The sequence below is a fragment of the Tenrec ecaudatus genome, chromosome 2 (genome assembly GCF_050624435.1).
Source record: "Tenrec ecaudatus isolate mTenEca1 chromosome 2, mTenEca1.hap1, whole genome shotgun sequence".
In the NCBI taxonomy this organism is placed as follows: Eukaryota; Metazoa; Chordata; class Mammalia; order Afrosoricida; family Tenrecidae; genus Tenrec; species Tenrec ecaudatus.
Window position 1 is genome coordinate 133,123,547 of NC_134531.1, and position 18,809 is coordinate 133,142,355.

At 39.0% G+C, this 18,809-nt stretch overlaps 1 protein-coding gene across 3 annotated transcripts in view; it reads right to left on the reverse strand.

Moving 5' to 3' along the window:
• Window positions 1-18,809, reverse strand: part of FBN2 (fibrillin 2) — a 247,901-nt gene that overhangs the window by 155,506 nt on the left and 73,586 nt on the right. For all 3 annotated transcript variants that reach the window (XM_075541492.1, XM_075541491.1, XM_075541490.1), the window contains one exon: window positions 3,434-3,559. In XM_075541492.1, the coding sequence (XP_075397607.1) occupies window positions 3,434-3,559 (126 nt within the window). The remainder of the gene's footprint in view (window positions 1-3,433; window positions 3,560-18,809) is intronic.

Genomic DNA, 18,809 nt, shown 5'->3' on the forward strand with positions numbered 1-18,809 from the left:
TAATCAACCCATTTTCGAGGAGCCTGTAACATGCACAGTGTTACCCGAGGCTCTGGGAGACAATGTTAACACGACAGTCTCTGTCCTCAAAAACCTCACTCCAAAGTCCGCGTGACAGTCTGCAAACCAGCATGCTCCAGAAAGGCAATGACAAAAGAGAAAAACATTAAACTCACATACTTTGCAGTTTGTGGTCATTAATATGCCATTTTTCCAATTACTATGACTCAACATACTAGAGTTACTTCTCTTATTCCTGGGTAGACCCTAAAACTCAAAGACTAAAAGCCTTCTGTTAAGAATTTAATGGATAAATGGAAAATATGGAACGTGCTATAAAATAGGAAAGATACAGTTTGAAATTAAACCTGCCAATATGACGGTCTTTTATATGTAACCTTGTCGTTCACATAAACAATTAAAATGCTTTACGCTTTTACCAGTTGATCAAACAGTGATTGCTGTGATTTTATTTTTAGGTAGAGCAAATATTAATCTTGAATCTACGGCAAGACCTATCATTCTATTTCCACATACATTGCGTCCCCAATTACATTAAATAATTTTATATAAGTATTATTGGTTCTTTTACATCAAAAATGAATACTACCTGGGTAAAATGGATAAAAAATCACTTTTGAGGTATCTCCAAATAAATATGATGTAGGCACAAAGGAAAGAATTCATACAACTTCTGGATTTCAAATTCCAATCACCACTTCTTTTCATGCAGCTAGTCCCCACCAATCCAGAATATTAAATCACATAATTCTTTCTGGGAAATGGTTAAATGGATTTGGCTGCCTAGGCAGGAAGTAAGGAAAGAGATGACTACATTCAGGGCCTTGGGGCGGTGCCTGCATTACATCAATACCCCCCTTTCCTAAAGAACATAGACAACTGGTGAATAAAGAGTTGTACTGTCTTTCCCCAAATTCATGCTTGGCTCTGTAGGTTGTTTTGATGAAATGTGATGTTAAAAAGGCTTATTCCATATTCAACTAAGAAGAAATGCATTTGGGATGTGTAATGGAAATGTCACGGCTACTCTGAGTAGTCAGTGCCGTTGGCATCTCACCTATAACCCAACATGTTCTTTGTTTCTACGTAGACCGCACCTTGGCTCTACAGTGGATACTACTTCTGCAGTCAAAAGGGAAGGGGGTGACAAAAAGTTAAGCAGTGGAATCCACCTCTCAAATAAGCCAAACGGGGACACCTTGATAAGCTATGCCAGGGAAGCCACTGCAAACTCAAGACTGTTTGTGTATCAGTGGTTTTCTGGCCTAATCCCTGTGTTAATTCAGAAGTTTTCTTATTTTCCAACTATTTTTCTTAACTCTTCCACTATCAGCAGACTTTAGTTATCAGTAGTGGGTGATTTAAATGGATATCAATTACTTGAGACCACTTATTAGCAATTTCAGAGAATTTTTTCCCCCTTAAAATAGATGGCCACAGTACATTCTCTTTTTCAGGGATCATGTAATTAGCTTGGATTAATGTCTAAAACTATACAGATTGATTCGAAGATGAGAGTAAATTCATCGAGGTAAGTTTAAAAGTAATCTTATACAATTAATATAGGATGATGTACGTTCTATTGGTTTACAAAATTATGGTTTCTGGTAATGATACAATAGTATAATTGTTAATATTATTATTAAGACCTCTTGTCTCATAATACAGTTCATATTTCTGTTTACCTTCCATGGCCTTACCCCCATTTTCTTTTTTAAAAAGAGGACACAACTTTATATAACCAACTCACACAAAACATCCCCTAACGTACCTTTTAGAAAAGGCGTAAATAACACAAAACAACATAAAATAACAGCTGTATTCCATACAAGCTGTACCCCATACAAGTAATTATCCAATTACTGATGGTAAATGACTCTAAGTAAACTTCAAAAATACGTTTCCCTACAAGAAGTAATGGTAATATGTGTTTGTCACTTTTCGTCTAGTGAGTGAATGCTCCCAGTTGACGTCTTACTTGGCACAAGGGATAAATCCAGCATCAAAGTAGTCCTCATATACTTTTCCTACTTAGATTAACTGAAGTGACAAAACAAAGCTCCAGAAAAGACATGTAAAATGTTGGCTTGTTAAAAGCAAAAAAAAAAAAAAAAAAGACCATGCAAATAAGCCCATGCAATTCATTGTAGCATACTGCACGTAACAATGAAGTTATGTTCTTTAAAAAAACTTTTGCTTGATGAGAACACTGCTGTCACATAAATGAAAATGGTTATGTTCGATTGACTTAAGAATGGAGCCCTAGAGGTGCAGTGGTTATGCACTGGGCTGTGATTCGCATGGTTAGCTGTTCAAAACCATCAGCAGCTCCAAGGGAGACTAGACATTCCACTCCCATGAACAGTTATGGTCTCAGAAACCCACCGTGGGTTGCTATGAGTCCCCATTAACTCAATGGCAGTGAGCATTGTCTTCAGAAGACAATCTTAAATGAAGACATACATTGCTTTGATCGTGCCGTTGAGTCAATTCCAACTCATAGGAGCCCTCCGGGACAGGGTAAACTGCCACTGTCTCTAAGGGGCAGTCCTAGGACAACAGCTCTTTACAGGAGTCGAAGTCTCTCTCCCGAGGAGGGTTGGTGATTTCAAACTTTCAACCTGCAGTTAGCACCCCAACTCGTAATCACTACGCCACTAGTGCTGCTTCAATACTACTAAAAATATCACTATTATTCTAAATATGATTCATTACAACTCACATCCTTTGGTGGTTCTTAAATTTGGTAGCTTTTTATTCGGTAAATATAACAAATGAATTTATTCTATTTGAAGCATGCTGATGGAACTTGTACTTCAATATTAAAGCTAAAATCTCATGTTCCAGAAAATCATTTGTTTCCCCCTGCCCCCTTGTGTATCTTTATTTGGGTAGAATGTTCTTTCACAGGAGTTTTTAGGGAAATGTCCCAATCCTCTTGTGTCAATTGTTTGTTTTCTTAACTTGGTGGTCAGTGAAGCAACACTATTCAATTAAACAATGAAAATAACATTTTATTTTACATCACATGGCATAGTGCCAACTATTAAAGTATAATTTTACACACAGTGTAGTCATTGGACTTCTTCTCTTTACCTTATTTTAGTTTTTGATATAAATTTTTAGGCAGAACGGAAAAGTAAATTATTAGGGAAAAATACAAATTGCTGGATTACTCTCAATCTCACTCACACAGCAAGAGAGATAAAAAAGCCAGATGCAAAATACTCACTGACTCTTTCCATTCAAACCCATGAAGGCTGTAATATACACACTGATAACAGGCTCTATCTACATGTCCATACTGAAACTATTCATGGTGATTAATATTCTTAGAAATGCAAAATGGAGTCATGTATCATCTCAATTCAGACTAAACAGTTAAGCACATCCCTAAGTTAGAGACACATACCTTCACATTTCTGAGTTGTTTCACTCTGCTTGTGGCCAGCGGGGCATCTGCACTCAAAGGAGCCCACGGTATTGACACAGTTTCCACCCTGACATATTCCAGGAATTGCCTGGCATTCATCAACATCTGCAAGAAGAAAACATTTTCAACAGAATTATGATTAATTTTAGATTATCTGCATAGACATTTAATGGACAGAAGTAATCTAGTATTCACTAAAGAGTGGGGAAAGGTGAATAAAGATCTCTTTGTATGCATATATTTTAACTTATTAAATGGTACATCATATAGACCACATGTTACCTTTTTTTCTTTCTCCCATTTCTTTCAGATTTGAAATTTGGATTTAACATCCGTCCATGGTGTTAGGTACAAAATCAAACTGTTGCTTTGGTTCTGTTATAAAGCATTCCTTGGAGGGAACATCAGATTTATCTACAACTTCTTGACCTTTCAGTGAATGATGCCATGCACATCCTCCTTGGGTCTCTTTGGAAATTAAAAGGACTCTTTATGAACTTGGAGGACTCAAAGGGACTCTTCTTGTCTTTTTAAAGCCCCAACAGAATGATTAAATCACAGGGTAGACAGACCTATTTATATGAATAAATCATACCAGAGTGTTCTTTAGAATGCCTGGAGTGGTCTTGAAACCCACCACCAGCCTCCACATCCACAAGTAGTCTGTACATTTCTTCTGTTCATGAGGATTACTGTTTCCTCTTCCCTGACCACACGTGGTATTACTATTGAATGTCCTAATTTTCTTTAACTTACCCATTGTACAGGGATATTATCATTTTAACTTTTATTTCTGCAATTACAATCGACTATACTTTGTTTTCTTGATCATTTCATCCTTTACAAACTAATCTACATTCTTCCATAGCATCACTGAGGTAAATAATGCCTTCATGTTCTTTTCAATTTGAAACCCTTTGTCTTAGCATTACAATGATATGCCACACCCTTTAACCATCTACCAGTGTTGTCTATCGAGGAACCCATTCCCTTCCAGCCTTTCGGAGTCTGTAAACCTTTACCCTGTCTAATTGGCTAGTGGTTTCGCATTGACGAGTTTGAAGGTGGCAGACCAATGCCTAACACATAGCACAAACTGGGCTCATGACAGGCCTAGACGAAAAATGAGGAAGTGTACAGAAACTTGAATAATACAATACACGTGTCATTTTGGCTTGGTTATGATTTCCAGTGGTTTGGCATGACATCGCATGTAATGATGTCATGTGGCAGTTTTATGATGATACTCCATGATGTGATCTGATGCTACAAACCAACAGAGTATTAAGGATGAATGTAGCAACTCCCTTAATCCCAATACTCCCCTAGTCTGGTGTAAAAGAAGTCTTACATTTTATAAAAAGAGAAATGGACAGAGACAGAAAGCAGCACTCGGAATCAAAGTGTCGTTTGGTCCCTGCACTGAGAGATCCTTACACTCAGGGGAAGACCGCTGCCAAGCCACATGAAGGAAGGCCATGCCTGGTTTTGTTGTGGTAGCTAGGCGGCGAGTCTGTTGCAACCCACAGCAATACCACGTACCACAGAAGGAAACGCTGCCTGGTCCTAGGCTTCCTCACAATCGTTCTTAGTTTTGAGCCCATCTATGAAGCTATGCTGTCCTTCCATCTTGTCGAAGGTCGTGTTTTTGATACCTTCTCTTTTACGAAGCAAAAGGTCCTTCTCCAGAGACTGGTCTTTCCTGGCAATATCCAAAATAGTGAGATCAAGTCTTCCCCTCCTCGACTCTAAGGAGCGCCGTGGCTGTGCGTCTCCTGTGCTTCCGGAGGCCGATGAGGCTTCCCATAGTCCTCGTCAGCTCCGCGTTTCAAACGCATGTACTCTTCGTCAGTCTGCCTTATTCAATACGTAACTTTTACATAGATATGAACTCACTGACAATACCATGCCTGGGGCCAGGCACATCATGGTCCTCAAGGTAACATCCTTGCTTTTCAACAATTTAAAAGAGGTCTTACGCAGCAGAATTACACAATGGAATGTGTCATTTGCTATCCTGACTGCTGCTTCCATGTGAATTGATTGTGAATCCTAGCAAGACAAAATCCTGGACAACTTCAATCTTTTCTACATATGTCATGGTATTAGCTATGGGTACAGTTGTAAGGATTTTGTTCTTCTTTATATTAATATTTGATTCAAACTGAAGGGCCCAATTCTTGACCTTCATCAGCAAGTGATTAATTCCTCCTCACTTTCAGAACTCAAGGTTGTATGATCTGAAATCACAGACTGTGAATAAGCTTTGTCTCAATCCAGATGCCGCATTTTGCTTTATATAAACCAGCTTGTCTGGTGATTTGTTCAGCATCCAGGTAGAACAAGTGTGGTGAGAAGATACAACGCTGTCACACACCTTTCCTCATTGGAAACTACATACTATTTCCATGTTATGTTCGCACAACTTCCTCATGAGCACAATGAAGTCTTTTGGAATTCCAATATTCTGACGACTCTCCATAGTTTCTCATGATCCTCACAGTCCAATGCTTTTGCGTAAGCAATAAAACACAGGCAAACATCTTTCTGTTATGTTTTACTTGCAGCTAAGATCCATCCGACATCAGCAATAATAGCCCTTATTTCACGTCCTCCTCTGGATCTGGCCTGAAGGTCTGGCGGCTCCCTGCTATGGTACTGCTGCAATCATTGTTGGATGATCTTCAGCAAAATGCACTTGCATGTGACATTATTCTGTAATTTGAGCAGTCTGTTGGGTTACTTTTCTTTGGAATGGGTACGATACAATACAGATATCTTTCAGCCTGTTGGCCAGGTAGCTACCCACCAAATATCTTAGTATGGATGACTGAGTGCTTCCAGAACTTTATCAGTTGTTGAAATATTTCCATTGGCATTCCTTCAGTTCCTGGGTCCTTGTTTTTGACTAATGCATTCGATGCAGCTTGAACTTCTTCCTTCGGTACCATGGTTCTTCCTCATATATTACCTTTTGAAATGATTAACTATAAACTCGTTCTTTTGGGGACAGTGACTGCGTCTTCTTGTCACTTTCCCTTGGTGCTCCCATATCATTCAATATTGCCCATAGAGGTTTTCAATATTGCAACTGGGAGCTGGAATGTTTTTATTGGGTTCTTTCAATTTAAGATATGCTGAGTGTTCTTTTTCTCCTTTTGTGTATGTGTGTGTATTTCTAAGTCTAGGTCTGTGCATATTTCATAAATTTTCCCTCTATTTTCTCGAGCTGCCCTTTGAAATTCTCTGTTCAGCTTTTGACGTCATCATTTCTTCCATGTGCCTGCGCTGTTTTTGCGGTCAGGCGTCATCGAGTAGGCTCCCATTTATAGTGACCCTCTTCACAACAGAATGAAGCACAGCACATTCCTGTGCCATTCCCAGGATTAGTCCCAAGCCCGAACTCTTTGACACAACCACTGTGTCCGTTCAGCTCTTGAAGGCCTTGCTTTTGTTCTGTCTTTCCTCTTCACCAAGCAGGATGCCCTTTTCCAGGAACTGCTCTCTTCCGACAACATAGCCACTGTATGTAAGATAGACGTCTTGCGATCCTAGCCTCTAGCGAGCACTCTGGCTTTACTTTGTCCAAGGCAGATCGGTTTGTCTCTTTAGAAGTACAGGGTACTTTCAGTATTCTTCTCCAGCACCACAATTCAAATGGATCGATTCTTCCACAGTCTTCCTAATTCAATGTCCAACCTTCATATGCATATGATGTGATGGAGAATACGATGGCTTGGGTCAGCGCACCTCGGCCCTCAAAGCAACAACCTTGCGCTTCAAGTCCCTAAAGCATCGGTCTTGTGTGGCAGTTTTATCTAATGGAACCTGTCTTTTGATCTCTTAACAGCTGCTTCCATGAGCGTGAATCCAAGCAAAGCAAATCGCTGACACCTTCAACCTTTTCTCCACTTACCATGATGCTTCCTATGGGTCCGGTTAAGAGGATGTTGGTGTTCTTTAAATGGAGTTGTAGTCCATACTGAAGGTTGCAATCCTTGATCTGCCTCAGCAAATGCTTCAACTTCTCACTTTCAGCGAACAAGAAGATGTCATCTACACAGCGCAGGTTGTTCACAAACGTTCCTCTAATCCACATTCTGATGTCAATCCCTGGAGCCTTGCTTTTGACTAGTGGATTCAGTGCAGCTTGAACTTCTTCCTTCAGCATAATTGTTTTTGCGCGTATGTTTCACCTCCTGAAATGGTGGGATGTTGACTCTTTCTTTCTGGTACAGTGACTGTGTATCCGATCCATCTACCTTGAGGCTGCCTGCATCGCTCAGTGTTTTACCTATAGATTCTTACAAGGTTGCCAACTCGCAGCTTGAGTTTTTTCTTGGGATCTTTCAGCTTTAGATCTACCGAGTGAGTTCTTCCCTTTCGGTTGTCTAATTCTCTATCTGGGTACACTTCATTACAGCATCTGGCTTCGCCTTCACAAGCTTGACGTCCTTGACTCCATCCTTTCTTCCGTTTGCTCAGACGCTCTGCAATCAAGAGCAAGTTTCAGTTTCCTCTGACATCCACTTTGGTCTCTTCTTCCTTGCCGGTCTTTTTAATGCCCTTTTGCTTCCTTCAAGAGTGAGGTTCTTGATGTCCTCCCACAGCTCATCGAGTTTTCTACCGTTAGTGCTCCATGTGTCAAATCTGTTCTTGAGATGTTTTCAAATTTCTGGCAGAATAAACTTAAGGCTATACCTTGGCTCTTGTGAACTTGTTTTAGTTTGCCTGAGTTTTGTCCTGAACTTACATACGAGCAATTATATGCTACAACTGACCCCAGGTGTGCTGTTAGCTGCTGATGTTGAGCTCCTCCACAGATGTAGTCCATTTGATGTCTATGTATTCCATTGTTGAAAACTGGTACTTTCTAAGAACAAATCAGCTTTGAAAAATTCTATCATGTGATCTCCAGCTTCATTTGTATAAGCAAGTCGTGATTCCTTCCTCGGCGTTTCCAACTTTTGCATTCCAATTACCAATAACTATCAATATATCTTGATTACATGCATGATCAATTTCTGACAGACATCATTGGTAGAATTCTTTGATTTCTTCATCACTAGCTTTTGTGGCTGGTGCATAAAGTTGAATAACAGTTGGTTTGATTGGGTATCCTTGAAGGCTGACAGATATAATCCTGTCACAGGTAGCACTATAATTCAAGATTTATTTTGCAAAGTTCTTTTGTACAATGAATACCACACCATTCCTCTTGATTGTATTATTCCTGCCATAGTGATGCATATGATTTTCTAATTTAAAATGGACAATATCAGTCCATTTCACACTAATGCCGAGAATATCTATCTTTGTGCATTCAATTTCATTCGGACACTTCTGATTTTCCTAGTTCATACTTTACACATACCAAATTTCAATCTGTAGCAGATTTTTGCAACTGTTTCTTCTTAACTTGAATCGTGATCCACTAGCAAATGAAGGTCCAGAAGCTTTACCAGACTCACATCACCATGGTCACCTTTATCTGAGAAATCAGCTCCTCATCAATCACAATTTGAGTGCCCTCTGACCTGAGAGGCGTGTCCTCTGGCACTCTCCAAAATGTTCTGCTTCCATTCTTTATGCTTTCAGTATCTGATCATATTTTAAAGTTATACATAAGGTTGTCAGGGTTTACTTCCTCTGAACTGGGGAGTCGAGTACTTCTCTGTTGTCTGTTCTTATTCTGGAAGCTTTGCTGTAACCTGTTCACTTTGGGTGACCCTGCCAACATCAGAAATACCAGTGACACGACCTACAGTATCACAGCAACACAAGCCACCAGCGTATGAAGTACTGACAGGCAAGTGGATTATAAATGCAAACTCCAGCCCTCTGGAAATATTGGTGAACTGAGAGAGGAGCTGTGTTAAGACGGAACAAGAAAGAGAGAGAACATATAAGTTCCCAATGCCAGTCATGAGAATGGGGACATCATTGACAACTCTATCTTGTTTAAAGAATAAGGAAACATTACATTATATACAGCCTCATGGCAATCAACAGAACGACCAGGATGAAATGTGCAAATATACAAAACGGACAAAATATACAGTTAAGGAATTTGACTAGAGCTGTAGCTACTGAAGTAGCTCCGATAGTCTTTAACTAAATTACTTTACTTGACGCAGGCGTTTATTCTTTCAGAAGGCGCAGGAAGAGGCTGTGGTTCATTCTGTTGTACATAGAGTCCAAGCTCACCACTGACTTGAGAACACCTGGCCACCATGATGACCATTTAATTCCTACTTGAACTCTGCACACAGAAACTTTTAGACCCTGACGGGCTTACTGTAGAAAATCCTTCAAACATTTGAGGAAGAAACAACATCAGTTTGAATTTTTTTTCCCCTGAAAACAAAACAAAGAGGATATTTTAGAGTGTAAATGAGAGAACTCAAACATGAGAGAACCGGTTTACCATCTTCACTTTAGCTATGTGTGTATAAGATCAACTGATAACTCTGGAATGTCTTTTCCTACTAAGATGAAAGTGGATCTCATTGTCTTAGTAAAGAATATCTGATCTAAACAAGCAGCAAAGGGAATGAAATAAATTAAATGGAAAGAAATGGATACGCTCAACATTTTGAGAACACTTTAGGCTAGATTGGTTTAAAATATACGACATTCCTACCCTCGCTACGGTGTGATATAAAAATCCCTAGAAGCCTCATTTCCTGGCAGATAAATCAGAGAACGGATATCGGCGTATAAGTCAAGAAATTATGCCAAACCTATAAACCTCTTAATGCTATTAGTAACATTTCAGACTACAACTACATACTTAGATTCACTAATTTTCAAAAAAAAATTCCACATTAAAAGTTTATTCTGTAATTGCCTAAAAATATATTTTCCCAGGAGGATAGAGAAAATCTATAGTTTTAAAATAACTCATGCTATTCAAATCATTTAATTGTAGGTAGGACAATTTAGTATTTAAAATGCACATGTACATTATTTTATGTACAAGAAATCTGACAGAAATAATCAGGCAGGACATAAAATCTGTACATATTCTCTAATCTACAAATGTATGTAGATTTGACGCATGTTATTTATACATCTTTGGGGCTAACATATCCATAAATGCAGTAGAGCACACAGGAGACATAGTTATGAAAACTTATTTCTACAAGCAAATATACTAATGGAATGAGTTACTGGCTTTGGGGGCCCAGGATCAGTCTTCAGGGACACTAGGGCCATTTGGCATAACACAGTTCACAAAGATGTTCTACATCCTACTCAGATGAGAAGAACTGGGATCTTAAAAGCTCATGAGCATCCATGTAAAGAACAACTATTGGTCCTTCCCCTTCTGAGTGATGAAAATCAAAAGACACAAGGAAAGATTAGTCCAATGGGCTAAGACTCCACACAAATATTAGTTTCTGCAAGCTAAACCTAGAAGGAGATGATACCCAGCTATCATGACCAACTTCCCTGAAAAGAATCACTTGAGAAGGTACTGGAGAGAATGGGACAAAATTATGGTAACACAACTCAAAACCATAATAGAAACCAGGCTCACAGGTTGTGTAGAGACAGGTGGGATTTTCCACCCCTCCCCTAAATCATGACCTTTCATCACCCTCAGGGCTGAAACTGATAAGCACTGATACATTTGGGGAGTTGAAATTGATGACCTGGAATAAAATAGTATAAATTGTTGACTGTAAAACGGATGATCTGCTCTGTAAACTTTTACCTAATTCACACAAAAGTTTTATTACACACAGTGCACTTAGTCCAAGATAATAAAACTTGAAAACAAAAGAAACAATACAGAGAAAGCTATCCTTAAATCTTCAAACTATTTAAGAATTTAAACTTCTGTAGTTTTAAAATAAGCAACTACCAATGTCTGACAATTTCCAACTGTGCAGATTTTACTGGTGTATTTTTTGTGCAATCTTCCAGCTCAGGAACATATTCTTTAAGTAATGAATTATTTCAAATCATAAATAAGCATTTTAAAGCAATAAAATGAAGTCTTTCGAAATGTCAACCTCATATACAGTAATGATTTCACTCCATGTCTACAGAAGTTTTAATATTATAACAGCATAGTAATTTTTCTAGTTTATGAACTCATTTATTTTCCAGGTAAATCTGCCCCAAAAGGTTAAACTTATTTCATAAAATTAAATTAGTATTAGATGATTTATTATTTTAAGTTCACTTCCAAATATGGAAAAATATGTACTTGTATAGGCATATAAAAATGGTTCATTTAATTTATATCCATGGAAACCAAAGACCAATTCTTATTTCTGTACTTAATACTGTGTATTTCTTAACTTTGCTCATTAAAATGAAAGTTTTTATTCCTACATTCCAAAATTATTCATGCATAGTATTTTTGCTCCTATAAAAATGAATCTGTCTTTGCGGCCGTTTAAAAAATAGGTCTGTCTCTATGTGTAACCTGAAACACAGGGTAACTCAGGGACTACTGCAGGTTCTAAGGGCTGCTGTCTCAAAGTACAAGAAACTGGATGGCTTTGTACAACAGGAACTTAGTCTCCGAGTTCTTGAGGCCACAAGGAGATAGTCAAGATGCTGGCAGGGCTGTGCTTGCGGTCAAAAGTCTCAGAGAGAATCTTCCTTTCCTCATGTTCGCTCCTGGTGGCTTCCCCAAATCCTCGGTGTTCTTGCTGGTCCATGCATCACTCCAACCTCTGACTCTGTAGTCACAGGGCAGACTTCCTGGGGTTGTGTCTGTTTGCCCAACTGTTGAACAAATGCTCATAATAACTTACTACAGGGAGGAGTCAGAAGTCGCAACAAAGAGTGGTTCCATCTTCAGTGTTCCCTCTACCGCAAAAGGTCATTGCCATTTATTTAGGAGTTACAGTCAGAAGCCTGGGAGATGGTTTCCTTAGCAGCAAGTGCTTCTACCTCAGATCTGCCCCTCAGCCAATCCTCTGATATCAGCTTCTGTCATTGTGTAGGGTGTACTGTTACTGAAGCTACTGTGCTAAGACAGGTCCTTTAGAATTGGTTTCTTTGCCTCTACCCTGGGCCCCTAAAATGAGTTCTCTACAGAGCAACTAATATAACCCCATTTAAATGTAAATCACGGTAAGCTTTGTGTAATTACATCAGAAGCTTATACACACTGCTGCTTAAAGCATCACATGTTGCTCTACAAGAGTATGAGACCTGTTGCAATATTTCCTTTGGAAAATTTGCCGGTCTGTGCAGAACCCCACAAGATTCTCATCTTCTATATTTACTGAGTTTTTTTGTTATGGTTTATATTTCATTGTAGTAGAATGTGGGTATGTGTGTGTTCAGAGACAGTACAACATTTGCCAATTCAACATTTTTAGCCCAATAATCCAAGTTCTTATCTACTTCAGAAAAATACCATTCTACTTCACGTTTAAACATTTTTTTCAATGCCATGCATCTATTTTTCTCTTTCTGGATCACCCTGTATCTTTAAAATCATTGTTTCTTGTTTTCTCATCTTGTGATTTGTTCAAACTTAACCCTTAACCTCCATCCACGGATTTACAATCGCTGCAGTATTTGTTTTCACTTGGGTAAAAGTTCGCATCGCTTACATCCTTCTCTGATGCTGTCAATTGACTTCTTTCACTTGTCTTTTTACATCCATAACTTTTCTCTGAGCACCCTTTTCAAAAGTACCATATAGTTTTACATTCCTTTGCAATGGGCGAGAAGCATTTGAACTCTGTATTTATTTGCTCATTATTCTCTGATACCTGCTCTTCATGTACCTTTTTAAGGTTTTCTCCTGTGATTTTCAGTTATGCCCCCATGATAGTTGAGGTTTTGTGTTATCGAGCTTATGGCAGCCCTTTTTAATTCTTCTCGCTTCGTTGTTCATTTTTAAATGAAGCTATTTCCTGCTGACACATAGATGAGGCAGGGCACAGAACAAATGAGTTGGTTTGAAAACTTCCATTGGACATATCACTGTAATAACTGCCTGAAACTGTGTCTCACCAAACTCCTTGTCTCCATTCGTGAGTGGATTAGTGAGTGAGTGAGCATTGTGAAATATTCTGATTTCTACTGGCTCCCGTTTTTTGCCCTCTGAAGTCACATGAGCTCTGAGTAGCTCACTCGTAGTTGTGGCCTCTTCTTCTCCTTAGAGGAATGCAGGGAAGCTAATACTAGAAATTATGTGCCCAGTCTCTAGTTAATACTCCATTTATCCCCAGTGTCTAAAGTAGTTCTATCTCTTACAAGGACATTCTCTTTCTTTCAACTTTAGCTCTCTATACTTAGTAGGTTCAAAGGGCCACTGAATAGCCTTTTAGGGTGGTGTTTTTTAGGATCAGTATTAAGTCTCTTTATCTCAGTGACCTCTCAGCAATTATGTGTGCCCACTGCGATTTATTAATGAGGGTTTCAGGACTGTATTTTAGAATGCCTAGCTATGTTGCTGCTTGGTGTTGTCAAGTCAGTTTTAACTCAAGGCGACCCAATGGTCAATAGAATGACACCTTGCCCACTCCTGAGCTACCCCTAAACTGAGTGAGTCCATTGTGGTGTGAGTCCATCGTGGAGGATCTTCCTCTTTGCTGATTCTCTATCCTTGGATCCTTGGACTAGCTTAGTTTTCCTTATTCACTTTCAGGTTATTCGTTTGCTCTTCTAGCTCTTGTGCCTAAAGGTCTTAAATGAAAGTGTTGGCAGAGTCCTTTCAAGACTTGATGGATTAAAAGATGGGGAATGAAATTAAAATGTGAGACAATGGTGTGGAGGGACAACTCTGACTTCCTCCACCTTCAATAGTGAGAAGGAAAATTCAACTCCACACTAGCTCAAGGCCAATTGACACAAGGCAGAGGACAGACACAGCTCCACCTCCTATCCTTCTTTATCCTATTCTGATCAACTCTCCCTCCCTTTGCCCTCTGCTCCTCTGCTGGGTTCCATAATCTGTTGCAATTGTCACATAAAACTCCCAACCATACTCAAGATTTTGAAGCTCACTACAAATTAAGAGATCACCACAAGTCAGGATCAGAAAACATCAAGGAGACAGTAATTTTGTTTCTAGCATCTCCTTGTTGCCATGGCAGCAGGGTCCTCTCACCCTTACCCTTAGCCTCTCTGCCTGCAGTCTGTTGGCATCTACTCTGCTCAAGTTACATTATGTATATACTGATAAATACCCAAAGGACGGCCCACCCTGAGCCGCCGATCTAAATGAGGCTCCTACCTAAAGGGGTTCAGCTTGATTCTTACTGGGGCCGGCAAGTACACTCCACCGGTGGCTCTTCTTTTCTGACTGGCATGGGATTCTCTATTCCTCCTTCTGACATGGTTTACTTTAGACCCAGCAGCAGGGCAAAACTGTTCAATCTTCAAGATAAATTCCTTTGAGCAAGTCACCCGGTGGGACTTACAAAGGCTATAATAAACCAGTGGCTCTCAACCTTCCTAATGCCACGGCCCTTTAATACATACAGTTCCTCAAGTTGTGGTCATCACCCCCAACCATAACTTTATTTTTGTTGCTACTTCATAACTGCAATTTTGCTACTGTTATGAATTGGGTGACCCCTGTGAAAGGGTCATTTGACCTCCATTGGGGTCACAAACCCACAGGTTGAGAACCGGTGCTATAGATGGAAGAGCCATACCATGTGATTTCACTTCATCACAAAAATGCCTTTAGTCTACTGCTTTCAATGGAAGTCATTATAATGCACTATTATATGAGTTTTTTTAATTGTAGGAAATGACTTGTGTTCATGTAACACAAATTAAAATTAAACTTTGCAATAATCTGGCCAATGTAGATAGCCAAGATGAATTTGTTTTGATTGTAACTATGTTCAATAACTTCTTTTCAGGATAAATACATTTTGAGATGTTTGGAGTCGTTTATAAAAGTCTAATTCTTAAATATCAAATAATATAAGTCAATAATTGTTCACAATTTATTTTAATATATTTTAAGTGGGCACAGTTCATTTGAAAACCTAAAAGACCCAAAGCCAAATATCTACCTTCAATAAAGTACCACTTCTAACTATAAGAGATTTATAATACTGTAAAGATTAAAAAAGGAGAAACAAAAAGAAAACATAATGTATATATGTGATAGTTGCTGACATTTAACGTTTGCTTTTATATATTCTTGGGAAAGGGCTTAATACTATTTTAACATCTTTAATTAATTTTATTATAACTTACATTTTGACATCTATGTTGGTTATTGTATAGCAAAATAGAATATATGATTAATTCTGGGCAATTAGTCTTAGGCACAAGCACAAAGCTGGCTCTCAGTATCAAGAACTGTCCCAGCTGACCTCTCACTTCATACTGCATAGCACTTTAGGAATGCATACCTTTCTGAAATTGCTTATTTAAGTCCAGAATGTCATGTTAAAAATAAAAATGTACTGATTTCTGAGCAAGTTTATTAAAAAAGAGATTAACATCGCAATTTTCCACTAGCTCTCATTTTATCCTATTTGTTACCAGATCATATTTCACTCCTTCTTTACCCTAAGAGAGGCAATTACCTACATGCATTAGGTACAGTATATCATTATGGTCTAAACTTCAGCGATGGCTTCCCTTGGCTCATGGGAGCCACATTTTAAAACTAATATTAAGCTATTTACCTATTTCATCAAAACAGCTTAAGTCTATATTAACTATAAAAGGCTCCAGCGATCCCATAAAAAGTATGACATGTATCTACTGTAGCTTTATATAATTTTTTCATGTCCCATCTTTTCTAAATAAATGTGGCACAAATATTTGGAAAGCAATCTAAGCATTTAAAAGAAAAAATGAAATCACAGTTAAGCCGTAGCTTTAAAATAGCCTTGATAATCTCCTGATTTTCCATGATTGTGGAAAAAAACAACTTTAAAAATTTGCTCTTCTAGAATTTTTAACCCAAATGGTAAATTTCATTTTACTCCTGAAGCTATATTGACCCACAAGATTTAGGGACAGATGGAGTCTAAAATGTATCTGTTCCATAAACAAAATCAAATAACTAAGACTTCAGACATTTCTAAGTACTCAAGGACATTTAAAAAAATGTTCCAGATGAGATCAGACATATTTTTATAATTGTACTCTGAAAAAGTAGGCCTCCTTGATAAAATATCCCAGGAATAAAAATAAAGCATACATAGACGAAATCAGGAGAGTCAATTACTCTTATCTGGTTTAAGATAAGAAATTCTCTCAACTTCAACAGTTTCTTTCTATGAAACAGTATCCTTGGGAAACATTTTCTTCTTAACCCATTTCATAATTCCAAATATATCTACTAAGCATAGACTACATGCTAGTCACTGTCTGGACATCTCATAGACATCAATAACTATGTCTGCCCTTAAGAAGCTTACAGATAGGGTCATATAAAACATATAGATACAATAAATAAGCAAATACATGAAGGACAGTAAGGGCTACTAGAAAAAAGAGCATAAATCTAGTAAAGCTATAGTTTATCTTTAGTGGTAATCCATGTAAACTCAAATAAAGGATAGGGTATAATGTAGTATATTTTCTGTAGAGCAATTGTGGTTTTATCAAAAGCTCTATGTAATCAGACGAATAACTCTTATCAAAAATAATGAATTCTACCATGCACAGTAAACATAGCAAATGGCAATGAACCAAATCTTCTTCATTTATTAATCATTCATGTTCTGATTTTTGGAAAGTTACTGATCTAAAAGACCTAAAAAAGATCATCGTACTTCCACAGCTGACCCACTTTCCCACGTCATGAAATATAATTTGTGAGTGGTGGAGCACTGTGGGGCATAGTGGTTACAAATTTGCCTTCCATCTGCAAGGTTAGCAGCTCAGACTCAACGTTGGCAGGGCTTTCTACTCTGTGAAGGGTTCTAGTCTCAGCAATGCGCAGGCCATCGACTTGATGGCAGTGAGTTTGGTTTGGTTTGACAGTCATCTTTTGGGTTTATCTTTTTTTAAAGTCATTTTATTGGGGGCATGTACAACTCTTATCACAATCCAAACATCCATCCCTTGTGCCAAGCATATTTGTACATGTGTTGTCATCATCATTTTCAAAACATTTTCTTTCTACTTGAGTGCTTGGTATTGGCTCATTTTTTCCTCCCTACTTCATGTACCCTTAAGAATTCATCAATGATTACTTTTTCATGTCTTACACTGACCAATGTCTCCCTTAACCTACTTTTCTGTTGTCCAACCCCCTGGGAAGGGGTTATATGTAGATCATCTTGACGGGTTCCCCCTTTCTCCTCCCACCTTCCTCTTCCCCTCCTGGTATCACGACTCCCATTATTGGTCTATAGGAGTCCATCTGTCCAGCTGTTATCTGTTCCCGTGCACATGCTCCAGTCTAGCCAGATTTATAAGGTAGAATTTGGGTCACGACAGTGTGGAGGAGGAAGCATTAAAGAATTAGGCATAACAAACTCTCACCAAATGACTGTGTGGGGCCATGTCTTTGGGTCCGGTTCCTCTTTTCCTGATGGGTCTGGGTAGAAGTAGGTTGGGAGGGGAGGCAGACAGACTTTTTCATTTAGTTGTGAGTGACTTTTAACAGGGTTAATGGTGATTCTAAACACTTGGAATGCTGACATGAGGATTGATTAATTTTGTTCTCTGGCTGGCTATAAAATGAGGCATTTCTGAAACAGGGAAATGAGTATTACTACCTTCAATAAAGAAGAGCCAGGAGTGGAGTATACCCTCTGGACTCTGATACCCTTACATGCAGAACCTCCTCATGGCAGGAGATGGCACCGTGGTCAGCAGAACCAAAAGCATGATATAGAATGTGGGGCTTCTCAAAAGAGTAAGGGAAGCGAAGAAGTACCTTTGGGAGGAGTCTTGCTTGGGGAGTGGGGTGCCTCTAGGCATTTAAGGGGGCACCAACTAGGTTTTGCCTACTCACAGAGTTAAAGCTGAACACCTTCCAGGTGGTTTATCAGCAGTACTAACAGAGCTTTGTAACACTGCCTGAGCAGGGTTGAGGCCAAGAGGCCACTCAGCTCAGAGATGCCTGTGGGCATGGCAGAGACGAGGCTGTCTTGACTGGAAGAACTATCATCTGAGCTTTTTTTAATACTGAATTACAGCCTGCTAATGGGAAGACTTCATGTTACGTACTTTGGACACACTGTCAGGAAAGACTAGTCCCCGGAGGACACCATTGTTGGGTACTGTAGAGGGGCGCGAGACCCTCAGGGGGATGATGGACCGTGGGTCTGCAACCACGGGCTCAGCAATAGGAACGGCTGTGAGGATGGCACAGGACACAGCAGTGTCTCAGTCGGTTGTGCAAGAGGTCCCTATGGGTCAGAACCAGCTCGATGGCACCGCACAACGA